This window comes from Plecotus auritus (genome assembly GCF_963455305.1).
Source record: "Plecotus auritus genome assembly, chromosome: 6".
Taxonomy (NCBI): Eukaryota; Metazoa; Chordata; class Mammalia; order Chiroptera; family Vespertilionidae; genus Plecotus; species Plecotus auritus.
Window position 1 is genome coordinate 134,350,248 of NC_137773.1, and position 15,200 is coordinate 134,365,447.

Here is a 15,200-nt window from a genome sequence, read left to right on the forward strand (position 1 = left end):
GGGTGCATCCCAACAGCCTTTGTTGGATAAGAACAGCGCTGGTCACTGAGAACAGAACTCATAATTGTAGGTATTTCTAGCTTCCCAAAGCAGCTTAAATCTATAACTTTTTGGCCCTCATGATAACTCAGGGATATCATTACCCCCATTTTTCAGATACACAAAGTGAAGGGAATGAGTGAGACAGCCAGCTGCTCATCCCAGCAGGTCCTGAACTCACGTGGTCGTCTTTCAACTGTCGTGATAGCAGAGGTAACAGACTGGTAAGGTGCCACATTTGGTGGTTGTTATTTTCTTGTTTGTTTGTTTTCATCTCAAAACAAACATCAGCCTTCCTCTTTGAGCATTAGACAATCTACCCTATGTCTCTCTGGGTCCTAAAGGGTGTACATCTGGACACTCATATTTCTTCCTAAGAACTTGCCCTCTGCAAAAATACTGTTCAAGGGTAAAGGGCGAAAGAGGGTTTGGAAAAAATCAAGTCACAACTATAGTCAACTTCCTAAGTGACAAACTTGAGATGCTGGGGATGAGTCCTTGAACAGGAATGAGAAGCAGGTCCAAAAAACGTCTACAAATCGATGGACCTGCCACACAGCAGACTTGGTTTCACGAGGTCATCAGCGGTGTGAGGTTCTCCGGGAACCTCTGAACTCCCACACATGCACTTTGCAAACTTTCTGAATCACAGGCTCTGTTTGTCTCTGGCCTAATAAGGTCTCTTGCTTCAGAGAAAAGAAATGGAGCAAACGTATTAATGGGCTCAGGAATACCATCTCAGGTCCACACCAGCTCTGGACAAACACTAGTTTGAAGAGTTAAGGGCCCATGGCTCTCTGGAGACACAGGACTGAGCAGCGATGTTAGGGAATCTGGGTCCTGGGTTCGGCAAGCCCTACACACTGTCCATCTGGGTCTCTTTGGAAGAGCAAGGAAACATGGTACAACCAAGTGACACCAGGCTGCCTACTCCTGGCATGGGGCTCAGTGCAGACACACAGAGGTCTCTCAAAATGCACACAAACAAATGGGCACTGATTCCCGGACAGACAGGGACGGACAGGTATTCCTCTTCAGAGCTGCGTGCGGAATAGCTGAACTCCCCAAAGCCTCTTGTCAGGGACGAGCAGTCCTCCTCTGGCTGCCCCCCAGCAGCCCCACCACGTCCAGAGTTCCTAAATGACTCACCAGGGTGGGAGAGGGCGCTAGGATGGTGGACAGAAGCCAAGAAGCCTGAGGAACAAAGGGTTATGGAAGGGCCAACGGGCAGGTGAACACACACGCTGGGGCCTCCGGGTGGAACAGAGAGGCAAGTATCAATAGGCTTGGGATGGCCTGAATTTCACTTCAACCAGTGGTGCGATCAAGAAATTAAATAAGCTTCCCTTTGAATTTAGTGCCTCAGTTTCTCTCTGGGCTCCACAGAGGACCACCCCCCTCACACTTACTGATTGGTGAGCTGCTCAGCCCCAACAAACAGGTTGATCCTCGAGAGGCCAGTGCGAGTACCAAGGAAGGCGACCTCCACGCCCTTGTCAGAATTCCTGAAAAAGAGCAGCAGGGGTCAGGGGTCCTTCTGGATTGTAAACAGATAATCGCCTTTGCATTTTAAGACTCATGGAACCTTTTATGAAATAGCACTTTCGCAACCTGAAATTGGAAAAGAAATTATAGAAACGCACATACCAGCACAGGATGCAAACTCTAATCACTTATAAAAGTTTTCATCCTAATTCTTGCAAGAAATCTAGGAACTCCATGAAAACAAAAGTGTCATTAGAAAAGGCATCCCCAAAGCTAAATCAGCACACCTTTACCTCAAGTTCCTAGTTGCAAGTTCAGAGACAGCGGGCTCAGAATGGGAGCAACTCTAAGGAGAGGAAGGCAAGTCCTGAATGCAAGCTTTCTGCATTGATGCTACAAAGTCTGTTTTTGGTCCTGAGACCATTAGTGGGATCTGTCATTGGCAAAAATAAGCAAGTGAGGCACTGAACCAAATCTGCAGCATCCCACAGCCTGGAAATGTCTAGGACTTGAATTCAACACCATCTGGGGGCACCAGCTTGTAACTTCTACCAGAGCAGGGGGCCTTATCCTCACCTCCAGCACCAGAGAGATGAGTAAAGAAATGGCTTCTTCAAACAGCCCTGCAGATGCCATTCATAGGAACCCGAAGAATGGCCTTAGCAAGAGAAGTCATTTGAAAAGTCACTGAACATTTATTTTTCAACTTTCAAGTTTATTTTTATGTTTGAACAAGTTCTTTAGGGTATTTGCAATGCATACTCCTTTTAAAAAAATCAAATGGTTTTCTCAGCGAAGGCATACATTTATTTTCAATAAAAGTAAAAGTAGAATACTGATTATTGGTTTTATTTCCCTGCCCTAGATGCTAGTAACAATTGGATTGGAAGCCTTACCCATGTCATCTGCAGTATATGATCATTTGGTTACTTGATCTTCGATGGTAGCCAAAGTGATCAATACTACTTTTAAGTATTTAAGGGGTGAATAAAAACCAACACAATGCATTTGTTTCTGCTTGTAGCCAATACGGAATTGGAGAGCCAGGCTGCCCAATCAGTTACAGATGTGGACTGCAAAGCAAACTACCATTTTGGAAATCTTTAGCATGTGTTAGGAGTGAATCAGCAGTCTCTGCACAGGATTTTGAGTTTCAGGAAAGCCTAAAGAAACATTTCCACATCCACTAGAGAATGCAATCCCAGGAGGGGCTTTGACTGTCTCCCGACGTTTCTGGGAACAACCCATGTAGCTAATCATTCCAAAAATGCCCCAAATCTAATGAGAATGGCCATCTTTCTTTGTGCCTTCAGGCTCATGTAAAACACCTCCACTCAAGAGACTTCTAGTCAGTGCAATCTTAAAATGTCTAGAAATGAACTCTGGCCAATCCAGTCCCAAACCTGCTCTGAATTGTTTCCTGTCCTAGGAAGTGGCACTGAGTTACTTATGTCATAAACCTTGACAGTTCAGCTACCCTCCCCTCAAGTGCTGGGGGTCTTAGCTCTGAAGCATGCCACCTGGATACTTCTTCTCCCTGTGCCCTCTGCCACTGTCTTGTCTGAGGGGCAAATCCCTGGGAATACTGTGGAATCTCTATTGTTCTTATTCCATTACCATCTGTTCTCCACACAGCAGTAAAGGGATATTTAAAAATATAAATCTAGCCCTAACTGGTTTGGCTCAGTGGATAGAGCGTCAGCCTGCAGACTCAAGGGTCCCAGGTTCAATTCCAGTCAAGGGCATGTACCCAGTAGAGGGTGTGCAGAAGGCAGCTGATCGATGTTTCTCTCTCATAGATGTTTCTAACTCTCTATCCTTCTCCCTTCCTCTCTGTAAAAAAATCAATAAAATATATTAAAAAAAAACTCTCCAGCCTCTAATAATGACCAATTATTTTAAAAAATACAAATCTAATCATGCCCTTATTAAAACCCTTCAATGATTTTCCAGTACTCTGAGGATAAAATCCAAAACCTTTAACTTGACTCCCAAGGTCCTGAACCACCTGAACCCTCTGCAGCCTCATCTCCAGGTATGTTCCAACTGACCTTCTATTGGCCTTCTTTAAATCCCTCAAATGCATCAAGTGCTTTCTTACCTCAGGGCCTGTGCACATACTGTTCTAATTCCCTCGAATGCTCCCCAACCCTTGAGCTAGTACCTGCTCAGAAAAGCCTTTCCTGTCTTCCATCTCTACTCTAGGTCTTATTACAATCTACATGTCTTTATTTTTTCTTCAACAGTTATCACAATTCTTAATAATATAGCACACTATATACCACAGGTATCATGATGGCAAGGACCGTGTTTAATGGAGTAACCTCCATTCACCAGCAACTGGCCTCATCCCTGACATATAACAAACATAGTCATCAATATTTGATGAATGAATGAATGACTGGAAATGAGAGCAGAATGAATAATGGACACAATAGAAGAGAATATATAGAAAAAAAGACAAAAGAAAGGAAGAAAAAAAAAAGGAAGAGCAGAAAAGGAGAACTGAATAATGTCTGATGTGAAGATATCAGAAAAAAAATTATTTTCTTATTATTTTTAATCTTTAAATACCTACTTAAAATAGTAGCAATAATAATAATAAGAAGAAGAAGAAGAAGAAGAAGCTGCTGAGGCAGTTCTCACCATAGTCTTTGATAACAATTCCCCTTGCCGGCTCCCGTCCCCTGACATCCTCCACTTCAGGAGTAGAGCCACAGGGTTACATCTGACACCCTAATGAAGCAGAGCTCCTACTTCCTATCCTGCTCACCAGCAAACCTGGCCTGAATCCCAACTTCCCAGCCTGCGAAGTAGAGGCAGCCACAGCAGGGCAGGAAGCACAATGCTCCTTCTGCCCCCCACCCCCTCGGAAGTGTCACCCTACCTCCGCATACTGAATTTCATGTAATGTTAAAACTCAAACAAATTACATGTCAAACCCAGTAGCTTGCCATCCAAGCCCCAGCCGCTAATCTGCTCTAGCTCTTGTGGTTTGGAGCTTTGGGGAAAATTAAAGAACTTTAACACCAAGCTCCTCAAACAGTTTAGTTCTTAAACTATAACCATATTTCGGACTGTTTGTGGGGAAATGGCCATGAAAGGGGGACACGTGCAACCACTTACTCAGATTTGTTGAGGGCAAGGCTGGTCCAATAGGCTTCAATGGGAGCGCTCACCACAGCATCGAAAAGGACCTCCTGGATCAGTTCTTTATCACCTGTCGGGAGGGGCAGGCCTGAGAAGATGGCTCTGGCTGGGCCCCAAATTGGGGCGCGAGAAGGACCCAGGAGCTCATTTTGCAGTATCTGCAGGCCACTTTCTCACACAGTGTGTTGCTTTATATACTAACCTCCCATCAGCTGAAAATATGAAACAGTCTGACACCTGACTTGCCAGCAATCCAGGAGCCCCCTAAGTGTTTGGGTGAGACAATAGTAAATGGAGAGTCTTGGGAACCTCACACTTCTGTGTTCTGCTCTCTCTCTCTCCTCCCATCTAGTAGTTCATGCCATAGACCCCAGGCCAACCATGGGGTGTGGAGACCAGAAGCCAGCAGTCCTTGGAGAGTTTATTCTTTTCATCCCATTTCTGTCCCCTGTCAAACCTGTGGGTCTTCATGGCCATGATTTCAGTCAGTTGCAAGAAGGGAGAGGGATATGACTCTATTTTGTGATTCCTTTCATTAACCCCCCCCCCCCCGCTTCATTTTAGAGAGGGAGATAAGTCCCTATGAAAAGGGACTCTTGGCAGAGTTCCAGGGAAGAGGCTAAGGAATCAGGGGATATCCCAAGTCCAGCAGAGGCATCCTAGAGCCCTCCAATCACCTCACAACAGGGACAACTCATTATCGCATAAAGCAGGTGAGTCTCATGTAGGCTGGGGGAAGAACAAGGTGGAGCTTGGGGCGTGGTCTGGCTAGAAGGGGTCAATGGGGGCAGGGGAAGGGGACATATATACTACTTTCAACAATAAAGATTTTAAAAAATTTAAAAAGTAAAATAAATAAATAAATAAATAACCCATCACCAAAGAAGGATAGAAAAAAAAAAACAAAAAAACCCCCAAAAAACAGATAAACTGAAAAATTGTCATGCAGTGGAATATTATATAGTAATTCAAACAAATCAATCAGAGCTAAATAAGCAACACAAATGCATCTCAAAATTGCAATGAGTGACAACTCAAGTTGTAGAATAATGCATATAATATTATACAATGTATAATATGTATAGTATACCATCTACATAAATTTTATAGAAAAGAAACATGGAAAAATATATAGGGTGTCCCAAAAATGTATATGAAAACTTTGAATAATTATAAAGCCAGTGTTTATTAAAATATTAGAGGCCCGGTGCATGAAATTCATGCATGGGGACGGGGGGGGGGGGGCGGTCCTTCAGCCCTGCTTGCACCCTCTCACAATCCGGGAAGCTTCCTGATTGCCCCTAACCACCTCTGCCTCGGCCCCGCCACCACAGCTTTGTCTGGAAGGATGTCTGGAATGATGTCCGGAAGGTCGTTTGGCTATCTGGCCTAATTAGCATATTATACTTTTATTATTATAGATATTTCATTTTCAAAATTGAGCTATCAGCTGTTAAAGTGTGTACACAGTTTTGCAGACATCTTATATTTTAATATAGAAAATAATGTTACATATTTTTAATGGATACCTATATACTGGGTGGGCAAAGGTGGGTTTACAGTTCGGAGTACTTGAAACAATTTATTTTTGTATTATTATTTATTAGTTATTGCATTATTTTCCATTCAAACAACTGTAAACCTAGTCCTGCCCCACCCTGTATATAGTTATGGCATAAAATGTATGGGAATGATGAACAAATACAGGATGGCAATTCTCTCTGGGAAAGAAATAGGACAGGACAAGGGTACTCAGGCTTCAACATTATCTGTTATGTTTTATTCCTTAAAAATGTTCAGGAAGCAAGTATGGCAAAATATTAAGACTTGATGGTAAATGTAAGTGGTTTTAAAATCTAATTTCTATACTTTTAAAAATATGTCCTACAAAAAGTCAAAGTAAAAAAAAAAAAATGGGCTCCTAGGATGTCCATCTGACCCTTTCTCTATCAGAGCATATCTAGAAAAGTTAATCCATTCCATGAAGATGTGGTTTAGGTTCTGGATAATCTCCTTACACCTCCCAGGGCTGTGTGCTTATTCTATAAGACAACACATATAAGGAACATTTCACATCACTGAGTAAGTGATATCTGTAAGTGTCAGGGCAGGGGCCATGCTCAACTTGGATGAGTCTCCCTCTGCCCAGTCTGTAGCCACTGCAACTAACAGTCCAAGAAACATTGATCAGATGGTCAAATCTCAGAGGGAAGGTAGGGGAGGGTAGGGGTAAGGGAAAGAGATAAACCAAAGGACTTGTATGCATGCATATAGGCCTAACCAATGGATACAGACAACAGGGGGCTGAGGGCCTGAGTTGGGGGGATGAGAGGGTAATGGGGGGATAAGGACACATATGTAATAACTTAATCAATAAAGAAATTTTAAAAAAGGATCTGATCTTGTACTTGGTGAGCGCCAGGCCTGCTGCTGCTCTCCCTGCCCTCCCTCTGCACACGTTGTCTGCCATTTCTGACTCACTGAACTCCCTTTGAGGGCACTTGGTGGGAGGAGAGGAGCAGCGTGTACCCCATAAGAGGCGACATGTCAGTGTGGCAATCCCACCTTGGAGAGAATCAGGAGACCTAGATTATGACCTTGAATAAGACAAGTCCTATTTCCAGCCCTGCTTTACCATTTATAAAATAAAAGAGCTGGATGAGCAGATATATACAGTCCCTTCCCAGTTGTAACATTTTCCTCCTATTCAGTTATTTGACTAAATGGTTATTTGACTAAATGTTTTGGTATGGGGATAAATCCGGTGTAAGGGTTAATCTGGGATTGGGAATTCTACATGACTTTCCATAACCCACATTCTTTCTCTTGTTTCTACAGGAAGCAGACATTTGGCTGGATTTAATGTGACTGATAGTCTCTGCCAAAGCAAAGTTCCCCTGGAAAACTGAAGCGACCGACGGTTTTGCGTTCATTCCCCACCACCACCACATGCACACACCGCATTTGGAAGCACACTCACATTGGAGCAGAGGTTCTTTGCCTTTGAGGTAGAGCTTAATCGCTTCTAACTGAGACAGATGGCGGTGCTCTGGGTGCAGGTCCGTGTTGCAGTAGGACCTACGAACATGACATGGCCCAGACAAGAGCATGTAAATAGTCACAGCATCACCGTCCTTTGCCTTTGAAACAGGAGAACTGAGTACGAGAGTATAAAAAACTTGAGAACAAAGCAGGCACCAAATACCAGTACTGATGAAGGATTTTAATTCTTACCATTCATCTGCCAAGGACACATCGGGGTGTTCTAAGTCATGCAGGCCTGGAGGTCAAGGAGAAGACGTTAATGAGTAAATGCTATCTGTGTGGGGCACTGATCCTCCTCATCCTCTCATGTGCTTCAAATGTCCTTGGGCAGGACCCTGGGGTGATTAAGGGTAGACATCAACCCCAAAGATATCTGCCTCGGAAAAGGGACTCTCATCAAAGGAAACAAGTTATTTTCCAGGCAGAACTTCTTCCTCACTCAGTCACCACCTTGCATGGCTGTGTATCCCAGGAAAGCCTCAACTCCTTGCAGAGAAATGATGCACCAGTGAGTCGTGGGAGAGGAGCTTAGCGTGATGGTGGAAACACTGCCTTTGGATCCCCATGCAGCCTGAGCTGGGGACTGAGGTAGGCCACCTAACACCTGTGCGACATTAGCAGGTTACCTTTTCTAAATGTTGTCTCTTCATGTGCAAAACAGGACGAATGATAACAGTCTCTAACTGATGGGTGGTTGTGAGGGTGAAATTACAAGTTGAATGATATGAAATTGCCAATACTCAACTGACCAACAAACATGGCTAGTTGTTACAGAATCCTAAGTAAAAATGAGTCATCGATCTGGAAAGGTAGCTAAGAGAAGAGGGGCTAACAGAGAATTTGGGAGTTTTCACAGAATGGTCCAGAACACCCCAACTCTGGGAAATCAGTCTCTTTCCTTGTGCGTTCATGAGACTTCAGTGGGTTATCAGCAGCCATACTTCTGAGTGATAACCTCAAGGACTCCAATGGTGCTGATAGCCTGTTTTAGGATGTCAGAGTTTCCCAAATGACCAGCACTGTCTCACTGCACCCAGGATTCCAATTTTCTCCTCTAACACAAATGTGTAAAATACAGAAAAATACTAGACCAATCAACACACACTCCTGCTTGATTTTACAGGAAGTAGGGGATACATTTGATAGAATATCATCATATATATTATCCAAGTGACCAAATCCTGGCTCCAGCACCTATTGGTTGAATGATCTTGGGAATGTCACTTCAACTCTGAGTTTTATCAGCCAGAAGACACAGGTGAACATGCCTAACAGATAGACTCCAAGAGAGGATTAAATGGGATAGTAATTGGTCCCTAGGCCAATTCTTCCCTTCATTTCATATGTTCACCGAGTGAAGTGCTATTCCAGGCCCTAAGAATATAGCAGTGAACAAAACAAAAATCACTACTCTCCTGATATTTACCTTCCAGTGGCAGGAAAGAGATAAGTAAATAAAATTAAAATACATAGAGTATCAGTTAGTGGTGAGGTCTATGAAGAAAAAGAGAATGTAACAAGGGTAGGGAGAGACAAGAGCTAGTAAGGGTTGAGAAAGTTTCAGTTTTGGCCATGGACTGTCAGGGAAGTCTTCACTGAGAAAATGACTTTTAAGCAAAATCCTGAAGGAGGTGAGGGAAAGCCATGTAGATACCTAGAGAGAGTGCTCCTGGCAGAAGGAATTATGAGTGTGAAGGACCTCATGTGGGAACTTGCCTTCCTGGAATATGGGGTTAATGATGCCAATTCTATCTATTTTTTCTAGTATTTTTTTTTTAATCATCGGCTTTGATCCACAAAGCCCTCTCTGGCTATATTTCATAGGACCTATACATGAGACCCTGAAAGAAAGATCTTTTTTTACTGCTTCCTCTCGGAGTTCCTAGGGCACCAAATAAATTGAACCATTTTCTAATTCTTCCACCTCTTATTTTGGTCCTTCAGACAAAATTATGCCTACTGGTGATTGTTAATGCTGACAATAATGAGATAGTCTCTAATTTACTGAACAATCATTATGTACAATAAATATTAAAGATGCAGAGAAAGTGTCATGGAGATTCAGAAGAGGAGCAATTTCAGCAGGTAGTACTACAGTCCATGACTTCAACCTCAGTAGCGACTCCTTACATTTGGAGCAAATTCTATGTGTTCACCATCTTTTTAATATCTGGCATTTGCAAAGCACATTAAAAATGCCTACATTCTCTGGGGCAGCATTCCTTATGGAGGATCCTACAGAAGTGAGGTTGTCCGTCCCAGGGTTCTCCTTCCTTCTTTGAGAACGGAACAGCACACCAATCATGCCTTGGCCCTTAGTAATGACAAGAGCCTCTCCTAGTTAGCCCGAGGGGAAGCAGCTTTCTCAGGCTCTGTGACTCAGCACAGGTGGTAGGACTGCAAGCCCTCTTATTCATAGAGGACCAACAGAGAGAGAGGAAGATCTGACCTCATTTTTGTGGATAACCAGACACTCTCCCCCTTGCTGAGGATTCAAACTAATTTCTTGCATGGTGGTTACAGTTAGCTCTGAAATTATCTCTACCTGACTCTCAGCCTAACAGCTGTGGGACATACAGGGAGAAGATAGTGACTAAAAAAATGATCCAAAAGACCATGCAAAACAACTTGCAGACCACGTATTGAGGATTGACTAAGGGAATGGATACATGAGAGGCCAATAATCTATTCATAATCTTCGATTTTTCTGACCATGGGCTATTTCCTCAGCTTGACTTCAGATGGCTTAGACATATATTTTCTGGCTTCATAGGCAGTGATATCCACAGAGCTACACATGGCTCCTGGAGCCAGAAATTTATAGAATTAAAAAATAATAATTTTGGAGAATACATCCTATTGAGTATTTTGTCCATGTCACAAAGTAGCCTGTTTTCTCTTGCATGTCTCTGGGAAGAGGCCACATAATTGATTGGCTCTTCAATGGGCACGCTCTGAGTTCTGACCAGGCCACTATGATCTCCCTTCCCTCTCCTTCTTATTCCTTGAGATGACACCATTGCTTGGGAGACAAAAACCAGCACCTGTGAAACAGCATGGAGAATCAGCGGTAAACCAGAAGACTGTCTATAACTGGCATCTCAGGGACAACCGATCTCATGCTTCATTCTCAGCTACATCTGAGCCACAAGGTGGTCCAGCTGCTGGAAGTTCTTCTCATTCATTAGTAACCAGCTTTAATTAAAATCTGACTTGAAACAGACCTTCTGCCCTTGGCCATACCCCCTGGGGACACCCAGACAGAGCACTGATCTAGCCCAACTCCTTCTTTGTGGAGACACAAAGCTGAACACCCAGGTTGGGCAAGGGATGCACTCAAGGCCGCCACTTTGGGAGTGAAGCCCTTCAGAGGCCACCCCTCCCTGTGAGCTGCTGAAACAGAAAGATAACTTTCCTGAGCTACCAGGTTGTGGGGAGATGAAAAGGACAGTAAGGGTGTGACAACTATTATAGTCTTAAAGAACTATAACAACTGCTACCCGTTACTAGGAGTTTACAGTGCTTTCTGAAGACCAGAGGGTCTGGGAATCTGAAGGGGCCACTTACACCTTCTGACCTATGGAAATCATTGAAATGAGCACAGTTCCCTTTGGACCCTTTGGACCCGGGCTGCCATGAAACTCAAGTGAAATTTGTGGCTCAAATGTGTAGGAGACCAAGGCTTGCATATTTTTGTTTTCATTTTTTTTCCTTGGCTTGAGTTTTTACACTAATTTATATTTTTCTTGGGACTGATTTTTATGGGTGAGAAGCATATAGAGGATGATTCCTCTGAGTGGCCTCCACCACTCTGTGGATTAAAGTAGAATATAAATAAATGAAATCATAAAGAAGGCCCCACTGGTTGGGGTTCCCACCATTCGGAATCAGTGTAGGAAAGCAGGTGACATCAAGTGACAATTAGTTGAGTCAAATGTCCAGGGATTGGCCAGAGTGTTGGACAGACGCCCAAGTTCTTCAGTGAACCCACGGTAGGTGCCCGGGCTTCCTTCCCACAGTAAGGATAAGACTGAGCATGGCGGCATCTTACCTTCTTCAATGGTTACATTCCCTCGGAAGAAATACTTCCCATGGCCCCTGGAGAGCGCCACACCTAGACTGTGCAGAGAAACAAAGCAGACCTTGAGACCCATGGCATCGACTGGAATAGACTTGTGGGCTAACTTCTTATTTTCCATTTTCACATTGCCATTTCATGTTCTGTAAACAATTTTTCCAACAGTTTATTTTCAAAACCCCACTGATTATAGTTGGTGTTGGTTTTTCTTAGGTTCAATCAGCTGCTTCAAAGTACATTTTTTGATTGGAAGTGCCCGCAGCAATTGGCGGCTCTCGCGTGTTTACAAAGAGGTGTGGCAAGCTGTGCAGCCCCCTCGCAAGCCCTTTTCTTGGACTCCCTCAAAAGGGTCACTTGCCTTGCTCTTCGCTACCACCTTACGCACCCCTGCACCGCTGCCCTACATTCAGCCAGAGGCGGGTCTTAGAGTTTGGGACTAGGACAAATTAACCCCTTCCCAAGGGCAAAAAGGAAAACTTCTACCATCGCTTGAGTGTCATCACATGACTGTTCTGTGGGCTTCTTTGCTCCACTTTCTCCCTAGCCTAACAGCGTTCTCACACCCTCACGGGCCTGATGTAAGCCACTTTCTCTATTTGTCTAAAGTAAGAGACCATGCTTTGAAAACACCGTCTCTTCATTTGGCAAATACCCTTAGCAGTCTAGTGTTCCCTGCGTTGCTCTGGTTCCAATGGAACCTACTCATGATGCCTGGCCATATGTGACAGCAATCCATCACTTAGTTTTCAGATTAATCTAAAGCCAGTAAATTCTTTCTCTCCTTAGCTCTGTGAGGCAACCGTTTGGGAACAGGAAGCAGCCCCACTGAAATCACTTTTGACCACAGGTGTCCCAACGCTGCGGGAACAGCAGCGGGAGACGTCAGAATGCCACGTACGCATCTGTAAGCAGGCAGGAGGCAAAGCCATTTTCCAGGACTGTTACAAAGAGAAATAACAGGATTCAAAGGTGGACAAGCACAGAGGACAATTCAGAGAAATTAAAATGGAAGTACAGCATGTGGTGATGGGTATGCTCCCTCCAGGTTTGAAGGATTCTTTTTTTTTTTTTTTTAATTTTGGGTCATGGAAATAAAAGGTGAAATGAAACTCACTAGGCAGCAAGTTAGATGGTTAAGGACCCTGGTAACCCTCTGAAATTGTCTCTCCCCAACTTTGTTGGAACCCCCAAAACTTATTTGCTGGATAATGAGATGCAAAAGCCAAGACACTTGAGTGAGTTGCCCTGCATGAGCCTGAACCATCTTCCCCCTCCTGGAAACCAAAAACCAAAGCAGCCTGGGCAGAGGCCCTTCCTCACTCGCTCCAGCCTTTGGGCAGGGTGCCTGGTTATCTTCAGATGATGAGCTCTGAGAGTGTCAGCAGGTTTTGTACAAACACAACTGATGGGTCTGATGGAATGTCCATGTATATGGTCAGCTCTACCTGAAAGGAGTACCCTTGATGTCTGTATAATAGTAGTCATTTGTCATCACCAAAACCCGTTTCTAGATTGAAAAAAAAAAAGGTCGTAGAGAAAAGAAAACATGGTTAGTCTGCTAGGTGACGTTTTCAGAAATAAATAAAAATAAATGGACACACTATGATCAGGTTAACAGTACTACATGAATCTTGTTTGAGATAAGTAAAGACAAGAGAAAAATGATCTCAGCGAAAGATATTTATTCCAGATAGAGCTTTCAAAAGCTAATTTTTCACAGTGGTTTGTTTTAAATTAAGCGGCAAGAATGTTTGAGAAAAATGTACCCCTTTGTCCACTGTCTTCTTCACCTCCATGGAAAACTTCCCTGTCTTTCGATTCACCATGGCATTTCGTAACTAAAATGATAAAAGAGAACAGTGTTAGCTCTCCCCTGGGTTACCAAACCATAGGGACACCTTGCACCCTCCGGCTCGGTGGCACAATGGAGGCCTGTGCAATGCAGAGGTAAGACGGATCTGGGCTGCTTCCTGCCGCATCGTGGCTGCTTTCATGGTGAGTCTGCATGTGGCACTCAGACCTCGGAAACAGGGCTTCTGCACAATCAGCACCCAATGGCTGTTGGACAAGGGGAGAGAGGCTAACTGCAATAAATAAATAAATGACTCTCAACTTCAATTTGGGGTGCTGGGGTAAACCTCAGGCAACACCGGCAGAAAAGCCTATGCAATGTTGAGGAGTCCAAGGACAAACCCCCAACATACTCAAGCAGTAAGAATATCTCCGGGGATAAGTTACATTCCCAAAAAGGGCAATGGTTTGTTATGGAGAAATAAATTTTCCAAATGTGGGTTAAAGGCGTTTTCCTACACAGTAGTTTCAAACACCCGTCCCCCCCCTCCCACCCACCCCCCTCCACACACACACACACACGAGACCAACAACTTGGAAGCCAGGGATTAGCTTTTCATAGCATGAATCATCACCAAATGCTCTCAGAGAAATCAGGGCCAATTAATGGCTTCGCTGACACTGACAGGCAGGGAACAGGGTGACCTTCTATCTGATTTCTGGAGGTCCCCTCGGAGCAGGGAGCCTGGCTCCCTCCCCCACCCCTGGCTGACCTCTCCTAATTATGTGTGGCCCTTCCATGAGTTCAGAGAAGGACAGCAGACACAGTGATGAAAGATGTGCCGTCATGGGCACCAATGGGAGACGACAGGGAAGGCCATTTAATGGAACAGGAGCAGATGCTGACGTGCCACAGCCTGTCAGGAAAGGCTCCTTCCCAGCCCTGTGCTGGGTTTTCTTTCTTTTTTGCTTTTTTCATCCTTGCCCCTCTTTTCTTCGTTGAGGAGCTTGAATAAGATCTAGGTGATAGAAAACTGCAACGCTTGCAGGCAACCTCAGTTTGATTCAGGGTGTCTAGAACTGGGTTCGCATTCCCATCCTCTGTGAGACAGGGTAAAAGCATAATTTTTATCTGGAGGCATGCATAAAATAAAACATATTTTTTTTTACTCTAGATATTTTTGAACAATATATAATGGGCATTTCTGGAAATATTTTCCCATTTTAACTTTTGTGGTTTTGGATGGGGAGGGCTGGTCCTAATTAAGTCTACTTTCTAACTTTTAAGAACGGCTCCATTTATCTTTAACATGGTTTTCATTTTTCCTCTTTCTGGTGCCTGCCTAAAGCCATTTGGGACCTTCCCCTCTCACATTCCCCAGGCAAGACAGAGATTAGGTAAGCCTCCCCACCCTCTGTGCCTCCCCACCCCACCTCCCTGTAGCACAGAGCAGTCAGCAGGGGTCTGGGAATATCCTGGGTTAGGGTCATGGACGCTTTCTGGAGGCAAATGCTTAGACGATCAGTCTGGTCTTCCCCTTTTCTTCAATATGAATGAAAGTAGGTTACACTTACTGAACACTGACCTGTGGGGCAGGATAGCACTGTAGTG

The 15,200-nt window shown here is 44.1% G+C and overlaps 1 protein-coding gene across 4 annotated transcripts in view; it reads right to left on the reverse strand.

Annotated features, from left to right (window-relative positions):
* CACNA2D3 (calcium voltage-gated channel auxiliary subunit alpha2delta 3) overlaps nt 1–15,200 on the reverse strand; it is an 860,181-nt gene that overhangs the window by 182,972 nt on the left and 662,009 nt on the right. For all 4 annotated transcript variants that reach the window (XR_013960934.1, XM_080675067.1, XM_080675065.1 and 1 more), the window contains 7 exons: nt 13,564–13,635; nt 13,243–13,304; nt 11,771–11,838; nt 7,909–7,954; nt 7,655–7,752; nt 4,651–4,744; nt 1,449–1,544 (listed from right to left, as the gene is read on the reverse strand). Coding sequence is in view for 3 of the 4 variants with exons in the window: in XM_080675067.1 (XP_080531193.1) it covers nt 1,449–1,544; nt 4,651–4,744; nt 7,655–7,752; nt 7,909–7,954; nt 11,771–11,838; nt 13,243–13,304; nt 13,564–13,635 (536 nt within the window). In the remaining variant the exon portion in view is untranslated. The remainder of the gene's footprint in view (nt 1–1,448; nt 1,545–4,650; nt 4,745–7,654; nt 7,753–7,908; nt 7,955–11,770; nt 11,839–13,242; nt 13,305–13,563; nt 13,636–15,200) is intronic.